Source organism: Eubalaena glacialis, chromosome 8, assembly GCF_028564815.1.
Source record: "Eubalaena glacialis isolate mEubGla1 chromosome 8, mEubGla1.1.hap2.+ XY, whole genome shotgun sequence".
Taxonomy (NCBI): Eukaryota; Metazoa; Chordata; class Mammalia; order Artiodactyla; family Balaenidae; genus Eubalaena; species Eubalaena glacialis.
Genome location: NC_083723.1, coordinates 91,713,611 through 91,726,095, shown reverse-complemented (window position 1 = coordinate 91,726,095; position 12,485 = coordinate 91,713,611). Strand labels below are relative to the sequence as shown.

The window sequence follows — 12,485 nt, the reverse complement described above, 5'->3', positions numbered from 1 at the left end:
CAAAAAATTTTATGCCAATAAATTCCACAACTTAAGTGAAATGGTCAAACTCCTTGGAAGACACATACTGCCAAAGCTCACTCATGAAGAAATACGTAACCTCAGTAGCCCTAAATGTATTAAAGAAATTTGAATTGGCAGTTAAAAACTTTCCCACAAAGAAAATTCCAGGCTCAAATGGCTTCACTTCCCAACTTATTCTATGAGGCCATTACCCCAATACCAAAACCAGAGACGTTATAGAACAACAACAACAAAAACTTACAGACCACATCCATCATGAACATAGACAGAAAAGTTGTCTACAAAATTCTAGCATATTGAACCCAACAGTATTTCAAAAGGGATAATACATCATGGCTAAGTTTGATTTATTCTAGGAGTGTAAGATTGGTTTAATGTTAAAAAAAATACTCAATCTCTAACACCTATACAAAAATCTACTCAAAATGGATTAAAGACCTAAATATAAGACCAGATAATATAAAACTCCTAGAGGAAAACACAGGCAGAACACTCTGACATAAATCGCAACAATATATATTTTTTTGATCTGTGTCCTAGAGTAATGGAAATAAAAACAAAAATAAACAAATGGGACCTAATTAAACTTAAAAGCTTCTGCACAGCAAAGGAAACCATCAACAAAACAAAAAGACAACCTACAGACTGGGAGAAAATATTTGCAAACAATGCTACCAATAAGGGATTAATCTCCAAAATATACAAACAGCTCATACAGCTTAGTATCAAAAAAGAACTCAATCAAAAAATGGACAGGAGACCTAAATAGACATTTCTCCAAAGAAGACATACGAATGGCCAACAGGCACATGAAAAGATGATCAGTATCACTAATTATTAGAGAAATGCAAATCAAAACTACAGTGAGGCATCACCTCACACCAGTCAGAATGGCCATGATTAAAAAGTCTACAAATAATAAATATTGGAGAGGGTGCAGAGAAAACGGAACCCACCTACACTGTTGGTGGGAATGTAAATTGGTGCAGCCACTATGGAGAACAGTATGGAGGTTCCTTAAAAAACTAAAAATAGAGTTACCATATGATCCTGCAATCCCACTCCTGGGCATATATCTGGAGAAAACTCCAATTTGAAAAGATACATGCACCCCAGTGTTCATAGCAGCACTATTTACAATAGCCAAGACATGGAAGCAACCTAAGTGTCCATCAACAGATGAATGGATAAAGAAGATGTGGTATATATACACAATGGAATATTACTCGGCCAGAACAAAGAATAAAATAATGCCATTTGCGGTAAAATGGATAGACCTAGAGATTGTCATATTAAATGAAATCAGACAGAGAAAGATAAATAGCATATGATATCACTTATATGTAGAATCTTAAAAAATAATGATACAAGTGAACTTATTTACACAACAGAAACAGATTCACAGACAGAATACAAACTTATGGTTACCAAAGGGGATAGTGGGAGATGGGTCTGGGGGGGAGATAAGTTAGGAGTTTGGGATTAACATATACACATTACTGTATAGAAAATAGATAAACAACAAAGACCTTCTGTATAGCACAAAGAACTCTACTCAGTATCTTGCAATAATCTATAATGGAAAAGAATCTGAAGAAGAATATATATATAAATGAATCACTTTGCTGTACACCTGAAACTAACACAACATTGTAAATTAACTATACTTCAGTTTAAAAATGGTTAAAACTAAAATTACATATACCATAAAAAAAAAACCCACTTATTCTTTTCATCACAGTAATACACTAAAAAAGAAACCTACAGCTAACATCATACTTAATAGTGAAAGAAAAATGTTTTTCCAATAAAAACTGAAAAAAGAACAAGATAATGTTATTTACTCTCACCACCTCTATTCAGCATTCTCTAGAGGTTTTAACCAGTGCAGGAAAGCAAGAAAAAGCAATGATAGGCATCCACATTGGAAAATAAGATGTAAAACTGTCTTTATTCACAGATGACATTGATCATCTATTACATTATTCTGTGGAATCTACAGAGAAGCTACTAGAACCAGTAAGTGAGTTTAACAAGGTTGCAAGATGTAAGATTAACATATAAAAATCAATTCATATATACTAGCCACAATCAATTAGAAATTAAAAATAGTACCATTATAATAGCATCAGAAATATGAAGTATTTAATATATGAACATATATGAAATATAAAGCTGACAAATATATAGCAAACCGGTATATTGAAAACTATAAATTATCAAGAGAAAGTAAAGAAGACCTAAATGAGTAGAGATATATACTGTGTTTATTGGTGGAAAAACTCAATATCTTTAACACATCCATTTTCCCAAAATTGATCTATAGATTCAGTGCAATCCTGATCAAAATTCTAGCAGGTGTTTTTGTAGAAATTAAAAAATGTATTCTAAAATTTGTGTGGAAATCCAAAGGTCCTAGAATAGCAACTTTTTAAAAGGACAGTGTTGGAGAGTTTCAAAATTTATTTTAAAGTTACAGTAATGAAAACAGTGTGGTATTAGTGTCAGGATTATCAATGAAATATAACAGAGAGTCCACAAATAGGGCTAAGCCCCTTATAGGCGTCCCAGAGGGAGAAGAGAGAAGAGGATCAAAAATGTATTTGAGAAAATTATGGCTGGAAACTTCCCAAACCTGAAAGAGAAAATACTCATATCCAGGTACAGGAAGCACAGAGGGTCCCCAAAAGATGAACCCAAACAGACCCATATCAAGACATATCATAATAGAAATGACAAATTTAAAGAGAGAATTTAAAGACAGCAAGAGAAAAACAAAGAGTCATATACAAGGGAATTCCTGTAAGGCTATCAGCTGATTTCTCTGCAGAAATTTTGCAGGCCAGAAGGGAGTGGCATGATATATTCAAAATGCTGAAAGGGGAAACCTGCAAACTAGGATACCCAGCAAAACGATTATTTAGAATAGAAAGCGATAAGAGCCTGCTGTATAAAAAATTTAAAAAAGAAAAGAAAAAGAAAAAGAATAGAAAGCGAGATAAAGAACTTCCCAGACAAGCAAAAAATAGTTTATCTGTACTAAGCCTACCCTAAAAGAAATGTTAAAGGGTCTTCTCTAAGTGGAAAGAAGTAAGGATCTACAGGAAAGGGAAAATCCCACTAGGAAAGGCAAATATATAGTAAAGACAGAGAATCAATTGTGAAAGCAACTGTAACTGCAATAAACAGTTAAGGGAGAATCACGAAGATGTAAAATATGACGTCAAAACACAAATGGGAGGGGAATTAAAAATGTAGATCTTTTAGAATGTGTTTGAACTTAAATGACTGTAAGTTTAAAATAAGTAGATATATTATAGGTCAATACATATGAACACTGTGGTACCACAAATAAAAAAACTTACAATAGATATACAAAAATTAAAAAGAAAGGAACACAGGCTTACTACTAAAGAAAGTTCATCAAACCACAAGGGAAGAAACAAAAGAAGAAAAGAACAGAACTACAAAAACAGCCAGAAAACAAGTAATAAAATGGCAATAAGTACATACCTATCAATAATCAGTTTAATGCCAATAGACTAAATGTTCCTATCAAAAGACATAGAGTGGTTGATTGGCCTAAAAAACAAGACCCATTTATATGCTACCTATAAGAGACTCACTTCAGAGCTAAAGATACACACAGAATGAAAGTGAGGGGATGGAAAAGATATTTCATACAATGACAAGAAAGTGGGGGTAGCAATACTCATATTAGACAAAATAGAATTTAACGGAGTGTATAACAAAAGACAAAGAAAGGCATTATATAATGATAAAGGGATCACTACAAGAAGTTTTATGCTCATTAACATATATACATCCAACACAAGAGCACCTAAATATATAAAGCAAATAACTAACAGACATAAAGGGAGAAATTGACAAGAATACAATAATAGTAGGGGACTTTTAACACCTTACTGGCATCAATGGACAGATCACCCAGATAGGAAATCAATAAGGCAACAGTGGTCTTAAATGACAGAATAGACCAGTTGGACTTAATAGATATCTACAGGACATTCCATCACGAAACAGCAAAATATACATTCTTTTCAAGTGCATGTGTAATGTTCTCTAGGATTGATCACATGCAAGGCCACAAAACGAGTCTCAACAAATTTAAGAGAATAGAAATTATATCAAGCATTTTTTCCAGCCACAACAGTATGACACTAGAAATCAGTTACAGGAAGAAAAATGGGAAAAGAACAAATGGGGAGGCTAAAACAACATGCTACTAAAAAAAACAACGGTTCAATTAAGAAATCTAAGAGGAAATAAGAAAATACCTCAAGACAAATGGAAATGGAAACACAACTTTCCAAAATCTATTGGATGCAAAAGCAATTCTAAGAGGGAAGTTTATCACAATACAGGCCTTCCTCAAGAAGAAAAATCTCAAACAACCTAATCGTGGACCACCTAAAGGAATTAGAAAAGGAAGAACAAAGCCCGAAGTCAGCAGGAGGAAGGAAATAATAAAGATCAGAGAGGAAAAAAATGAAATAGAGACCCAAAAAAATAATGGAAAAGATAAGTGAAACCAAGAGCTGGTTTTTGAGAAGACAAACAAAATTGATAAACTTTTAGCAAAGGTCACCCAAGAAAAAAAGAGAACCCAAATTAACAAAATAAGAAATGAAAGAGGAGAAATAGCAACTGATACCACAGAGATACCAAAAAAAATAAAAGAATACTATGAACAGTTATATGCCAACAAATTGGACAATCGAGAAGAAATGGATAAATTTCTAGAAACCTACAACCTGCCAAGACTGAATCAAGAATAAACACAATTTGAACAGACTGATCACTGGTAGTTTAACTGAATTTGTAATTTAAAAGAACGCCCAGCAAACAAAAGTCCAGGACTGGATAGCTTCACAGAGGAATTCTGCCAAACATACAAAGAAGAGCTAATACCTTTCCTCTTCAAACTAGTCCATAATATTGAAAAGGACAGAACACTCCGAAATTCATTCTACAAGGCCACCATTATCTTGATACCCAAAACAGCAAAGACACTACAAAAAAGAAAATTGCAGGCCAATATCTTTGATGAAAATAGATGCAAAAATCCTCAACAAAATATTAACTAACCAAATCCAGCAATACATTAAAAAGATCATACACTATCATCAAGTGGGATATAGTCCAGGGATGCAAAGATGTTTCAGTATTTGCAAATTAATGTGATACACCACATTAACAAAAGGATAAAAGTCACATGATCATCTCAGTAGACACAAAAAGCATCTAACAAAATTTAACATCCATTCGTGATAAAAACTGTCATCATAGTTGGTATAGAGGGAACATTTCTCAACATAATAAAGACCATTTATGACAAACCCACAGCTAACTTCATACTCAACTGTGAATAGCTAAAAGCCTTTCCTCTAAATTCAGTAACTAGACAAGGACGCCCACTCTCACACTTCTATTTATCATAGTATTGGAAGTCCTAGCCACAGCAATCAGGCAAGAAAAGGAAATAAAATGCATCCAAGTTGAAAGGGAAGAAGTAAAATTGTCATTACTTGCAGATGACATGATAGTTTATATAGAAAACTCTGAAGTCTCCACCAAAAAACTATTAGAACTAATAAATGAATTTAGTAAAGTTGCAGGATATAAGTTTAATATACAGAAATCTTATGCTTTTCCATACACTAGTAATGAACTGTTGGAAAGTGAAAGTAACAAAAAAGAAGTCTCATTTAAAACCACATCAAAAGGAATAAAATACCTAGGAATATACTTAACCAAGGAGGTGAAAGACCTATACTTCGAAAACTATAAAAAACTGATGAAGGAAATTGAAGATGATGCATAAACATGGAAGTATATCCTGTGCTCTTGTATTGGAAGAATTAAGGTTGTTAAAAGGGCCATACTACCCAAAGCAAACTACAGATTTAATGCAATCCATATCAAAATTCCCATGACATTTTTCACAGAACTAAAACAATCCTAAAATTCATATAGAATCACAAAAGACCCCAAGTTGCCCAAGCAATCTTGAAAAAACAAAAACAAAACTGGAGATATCACGCTCCCTGGCTTTATACTACAAAGCTACAGTATTCAAAACAGCATGGCACAAAAACAGACACATAGATCAATGGAACAAAATAGCCCAGAAATAAACCCACACACCTATGGTCAATTAATCTATGACAAAGGAGGCAAGAATATAAAATGGGGAAAAGACAGTCTCTTCAGCAAGTGGTGCTGGGAAAGTTGGACAGCTGAATATAAGCCAATGAAGTTAGAACACACCCTCACACCATGCACAAAAATAAACTCAAAACGGCTTAAAGACTTAAACATAAGACATGATACCATAAAACTCCTGGAAGAGAACATAGGCAGAACACTCTTTGACATAAATTGTAACAATATTTTTTCAGATCTGTCTCCTAGGGCAAAAGAAATAAAAGCAATAATAAACAAATGGGACCTAATTAAACTTAAAATCTTTTGCACAGCTAAGGAAACCATCGACAATACAAAAAGACAACCCACAGAATGGGAGGAAATATTTGCAAATGATATGACTGACAAGGGGTTAATATCAAAATATATAAACAACTCATACAATTCAATATCAACAGAACAAACAGCCCAGTCGAAAAATGGGCTGAACACATGAATAGACATTTTTCCAAAGAAGACATACAGATGGCTAATAGGAACATGAAAGGATGCTCAACACTGCTAATTGTTAGAGAAATGCAAATCAAAACAACAATGAGATATCACCTTATACCTCAGAATGGCTGTCCTCAAAGTCTGCAAATAACAAATGTTGGAGAGGATGTGGAGAAAAGGGAACCCTTGTACACTGTTGGTGAGAATGTAAATTGGTGCAGCTACTAAGGAAAATAATATAGAGGTTCTTCAATAAACTAAAAATTGACAACCATATGATCCAGCAATTTTACTCCTGGGTATATATTAGAAGAAAATGAAAACAGTAGTTCAAAAAGATACATGCACCCTTGTTTTCATAGCAGCGTTATTTACAATAGCCGAGATAAGAAAGCAACCGAAGTGTCCATCAACGAATGGATAAAGAAAATACATACACATATATACACATACACACAGGTATATACACATACATACACACACAATGGAACCTTACTCTGCCATAAAAAAGAATGAAATTTCTGCCATTTGCAAAAACATGGTTGGAACTAGAGAATATTATGCTTAGTAAAATAAGTCAGACAAAGACAAATACTATATGATATCACTTATATGTGGAATCTAAAAGATAAAACAAATGAATGTATATAGTAAAACAGAAACAGACTCACAGATATAGAAAACAAACTAGTGTTACCAGTGGGGAAGAGGGAAGGGAAGAAGGGCAAGATAGGAGTATGTGATTAATAGATACAAACTACTGTGTATAAAATTGATAAGCAACAAGGATATATTGTACAGCACTCTGGAATATAGCCATTATTTCGTAATAACTTTTAATGGAGTATAATCTCTAAAAATACTGAATCACTGTGCTATACACCTGAAACTAATATTATAAATTAACCATATTTCAATAAAAAAAGAAGACATTGTTAAAAGAATGAAAAGACAAGCCATAATCTGAGAGAAGTATTTTCAAGTTATATATCAGATTACGGACTTGGATGAAGAATAAAGAACTCTCAAAATTCAATAAGAAAATAGGTTTTTAAAATTTAAAACAACCCAATAATTTTTCACTATGCAAAAAAATTGAACAAACACTTCACCAAAGAAGATACCCAGGTAAACATCACTACTCATTAGGAAAATCCAAATTAAAACTTCAATATACTACTACACACCTGTGACTATGATTAAAATTTAAAAGCCTGGCCATTCCAAGTGTTGATGAGGATTTGGAGGAACTGGAACTCCAATAAACTCCTGGTAGAAATGTAAAACTCAGTATAAGTGCTTTTGAAAATAGTTTTGAAGTTTCTTTAAAAGTTAAACACGCACGTACTGTATGATCCAGCCACCCCTTTCCTCGGTATTTGCCCAAGACAAATGAAACATGTCCATTCAAAGACAAACAGGAATGCTCATAGCAGCTCTAGTTGTAATAGCCAAAAACTAGAAACAACCAAGTTATCTATGAAAGGTATATGGATAAACAAAGCATGGTATATCTTAATATAGTAGCCTACCTCAGCAATTAAAAAGGAATAAACTATCAATACATGCAAAAAAAATGGATTAATCTGAAAATAATTGTGCTGTATGAAAGAAGCCAGGCAAAATAAGAGTACATTATTCTGTATTATTCCACTTATGTAAAATTCTAGAAAATACCCACTGATCTATAGAGATAGAAATCACATCAATGATTGCCTAGTGGCAGGGGAAGAGCAGGGAGGGTACAAGGAAGGGATTATATAAGGGGCACAGGAAAACTTTGGCAGGTGTTGGATCTATTCATCAATTTGACTGTAGTAGTGGTTTCATGAATGTATAAATGTTAAAACTTACCAAAGTGTACACTTTAAATGTGTGTCAGTTATACTGCAGGTTGTACATCAGTTATACTTCAATAAAGCTATCCCCCTGCCCCAAAAGGAGCAAAAGGAAGAAGAAAAACAATCTTTTTTCCACGTAGTTCCACGTAGTAGAACTTTATGTGTCGCATTTCCTAATAGATAGTCCAGATGCTTATGTGACCAGCTTGTCTACACACTAACAGAATTGAGGGACTAAGGTATTAGCTCATATCTTTGATAATTAATTAACTATTGTTATATATAAGGGTAACTAATTTTTATCTAATTTTAAAACTGCTTTCTTATTCTGGATTATTTCCACAGAGTTTTTTTTTCCATCTCCAAAAAAGTTTATTAGCATGATTAAAAACATTTTTTGAATAATGATAGAATTTCTAAACATAAAAGAGTATCAGTGGCTATATCCTATAACCAGTATTTGCAACTGGATGGACAGCTTTATTGCCAGTCTTCATTTTATTAAAGACAATCCATATTTATTGGTTCCATGTGAAGTCATGACTGTTGCTTTGCCTGAGAATGAGTCCCTACTGCAATTAAGTATAAAAAAAATATCTTCCAGATGAACCAGTTTGCAGGGCAGAAATAGAGACACAGATGTAGAGAACAAACATATGGACACCAAGAGGGGAAAGCGGGGGTGGTGGGGGAGTGCTGTGATGAATTGGGCGATTGGGATTGACATGTATACACTGATGTGTATAAAATGGATGACTAATGAGAACCTACTGTATAAAAAAATAAATAAAATAAAATTCAAAAATTCAAAAAAATATATATATCTCCCATAATCGGAGTGTGACCTGCATTACTGAGTAAAGAGTTAATAAAAATCCTCAAAGAGTTGGGGTTTTGTTTTTCAAAAACATTTTTTACACACTACAAAGAAATAATTAGTATTTTGGCTTTTAAAATTCCTGCATGATATTTAGAATGGCAGTCCCCAAAGGTCCTCCCTTCACAAAATTGAGAACACAGACCCTCTTCCGGAGCATACATTCTTGGGGTGGACTCTGAAGACTTCAACCTCCACGTGTTTATACTGGTTTGAGAACAAAGCGTCATCCAGAATGTAGTAGTCTATACATGTCACCTTCACACAGGTATGGCAGTCTGGTGAAAGCTTCGATAACAAAACCAGCTTTTCTGAAAACTTCAGGCAGAGACTATTCACTTGTTCTTCCCAGTTCTATCCCTTGATTTCCAAAATTTCTGATGGTTTATCCCACTTGCCATCTATGTTTTCCACATAGGGATGAAAAGGTAAGACCAGAGCAAGGACGACCCTGCCTCTAGTTGGCTACAAGACACTTCTGATATCTTTTAACAAAGTCAGGGGCTGATCACAGCGGTCCAGCAAATTCAAGCAGCTGATGATACCATACTGGAACCCTGTATTCTGCCATTCATTTTTACCAAGCACTCTGTATTTCTTCTTCTGAAGCTGCCATATCATAGTTTCAGACAGCTCAGTGGCATAAATTTCTTCAAAATGAGGGCTCATGATTTTTGTGACTTCTCCATCTCCAGCACCTAAATCAAGAAGTCTGTGGGTTTTCCAGTCTGGATTAATTTTAAGCAGTCTCTGAAACTGATCTGGTGAAAAACACAAACATTGAGCCTCTTCCTAGCAACCCATTGATAGATGTTCTAGACATAAACTGGCTAAAAACAGATGACACAAAAGAGTGATAATTGGATACAAAGACAGCCTGGAGTGATTCGCATAGTTTCTCTCTGTTGCACACAAACCACTGGTGGTTCTTCCTGCCGCCTGCGGCCGCCGCTAGCCCACCCCAGTCCGCTCGTCATGTTCATGTACAGGGAGCGGGTGAGCGGGCTCCGCAGGGTCCACATTCTCCGCGCCAGCCACACGGACGCCAGGCTCAGACACAGCCAGCCCGCGAGCAGTCGCATCGGCGGCCGCGGCCACTCGCTCCGATCACCGCCGGTGCCGGGGCAAGGAGGAGGACGCGCTGCCGCCTCCAGCCGCCGCCCCCGCTGCCGCCCAGGATCGAGCCATCGCGCCAAACTCGCCCATCCAGCCCCTTCAGGGCAGAGGCGGAGGGTCTCCATAGAGTTTTAAAATTCAGCAAATGATACAGTGCTGTTTATTTCTTTACTTGTAGTGTATCTCATGGTCATTTGACTCAGTTAATTAAATTTAATACATAGTTTGTTTCAAGCTGGAGATTAGCTTTTTAATAGAATCAATATATTATTAAAATTACTTCTGAGATGGTTAAAGTTAATGGTTGAAAAGATGTTTTTCATGACCTTAAAAAAGTTTAAGGTATTTTGCTTTTACACATTTATAACTGCTTTCATTATCCTCTTTGACTTCTTTGATTCATCTTTATTTCATGGTATCTCTTGTTTAAAGTTATTTTTATATTAACCTGTTTTTTGGTAACTATAAATGTTTAAGTGAATATAAATATGACTAAGTTTAGAAATAAATCATCCCTGTAAGCTCTTACCCAAATTAAATTTCAAATAAACCCTTATTATTTTTTAAAAATATATACTTAAACATTATTTCTAATTTTTAATTAATTGTTACTCAGAAATATTTTTTTTTAAATGATGACTAGAAATTGTTTGGGCTTAATTACTCTGAGATTTTTCTGAGTAAAAGTTTTGGTTGAATAAGTGTGTGCAAGTGGAATATTTATAACGGAAAGGTACATAATTAAAGCTTGAATTATGTAGAAATGCTGTGAAATAGTTTGGTTTAAAATTTATGTAATTAGGTGGAGGTAATCTTAAAATTCTTAACATGCCTTGTTTTTCCCTTTCTGCAGAGTGTGTATAAATGTGACTTCCTGAATTTGCAGCTTCAGCAACCACTCCAGCTTGCACAGGATGCTATAGATGCCTTTTTGAAGCAGCTAAAAAACCCTATTGATTCTCTTCCTGGAGAACTTTTCCATGTGGTTGTTTTCTCTCTCCTTCTTTCCTATTTTCCATCACCTTACCAGCGATGGATTTGCTGCAAGAAAGCCCATGAACTGTTAGTGTTAAATGGTTTATTGCTTATCATCACACCTGATTCCTCCCATCAGAACCGTCATGCTATGATGATGAAAAGCTGGAAGATTGCTATAGAGTCCCTGGGCTTTAAACGTTTCAAGTATTCAAAATTTTCACATATGCATCTGATGGCATTTAGAAAAACCTCCCTAAAAACCACAAGTGACTTGGTTAGTAGGAACTACCCAGGGATGTTATATATTCCTCAAGATTTCAACAGTATAGAAGATGAGGAATATTCTAATCCTTCCTGCTACGTTCGATCAGATATAGAAGATGAACAGCTAGCATATGGTTTCACAGAGCTCCCTGATGCTCCATACGACTCAGATTCTGGAGAAAGTCAATCCAGCTCTATTCCTTTCTATGAGCTAGAAGATCCCATATTACTTTTAAGTTAATATAAAAGCAAAAGGCCCTTTCAGTCCAGACTCCTAAACTTAATTGCTTACACTAATCAGAAATACTAACATGAACTCAGTACTTAAAACCTGCTTTGCATAGAAGAAATGCAAAGGTTTACAGAGTTTGCTATTTTTTTCTACTTCTGGATTTTAAAATTTATTCTTATATAGAAAGCTTAAAGTTTCACGCAGAGTGACTCCTGTCATAGCAGAAACCACTGTTATTTTAGCATTTAGCACTAAGATATTATAGAAAGGTACCTTTTTCTCTTTAGTGCTATTGTGAAAAATGAAGCATAATTTGCTATGTATTTTTCTTGTTTTCATCTTTTCAGTGTTGACTTTAAACCATTGCAATGAGAAACTAAGATATGTAGAAAGCTGTAGATTGCACTTTGATGACTCACAAGTTACATGTGACAGAGATAGATTGGTTTAGTAGTTTTGTGATGCACTTATTCTTTTTTCTAACTAAATT

General features: G+C 34.6%; 1 protein-coding gene and 1 pseudogene across 1 annotated transcript in view; one reads left to right on the top strand and one right to left on the bottom strand.

Moving 5' to 3' along the window:
• The window catches only part of BMT2 (base methyltransferase of 25S rRNA 2 homolog), a 79,113-nt gene extending 66,838 nt beyond the window's left edge, over positions 1 to 12,275 (top strand). The window contains exon 5 of the mRNA XM_061197951.1: positions 11,375 to 12,275. Within this exon, the coding sequence (XP_061053934.1) occupies positions 11,375 to 12,004 (630 nt within the window). The 3' untranslated portion in view covers positions 12,005 to 12,275. The remainder of the gene's footprint in view (positions 1 to 11,374) is intronic.
• LOC133097031 (protein-L-histidine N-pros-methyltransferase-like) lies at positions 9,529 to 10,509 on the bottom strand (annotated as a pseudogene).
• Positions 12,276 to 12,485: the final 210 nt, after the last annotated feature.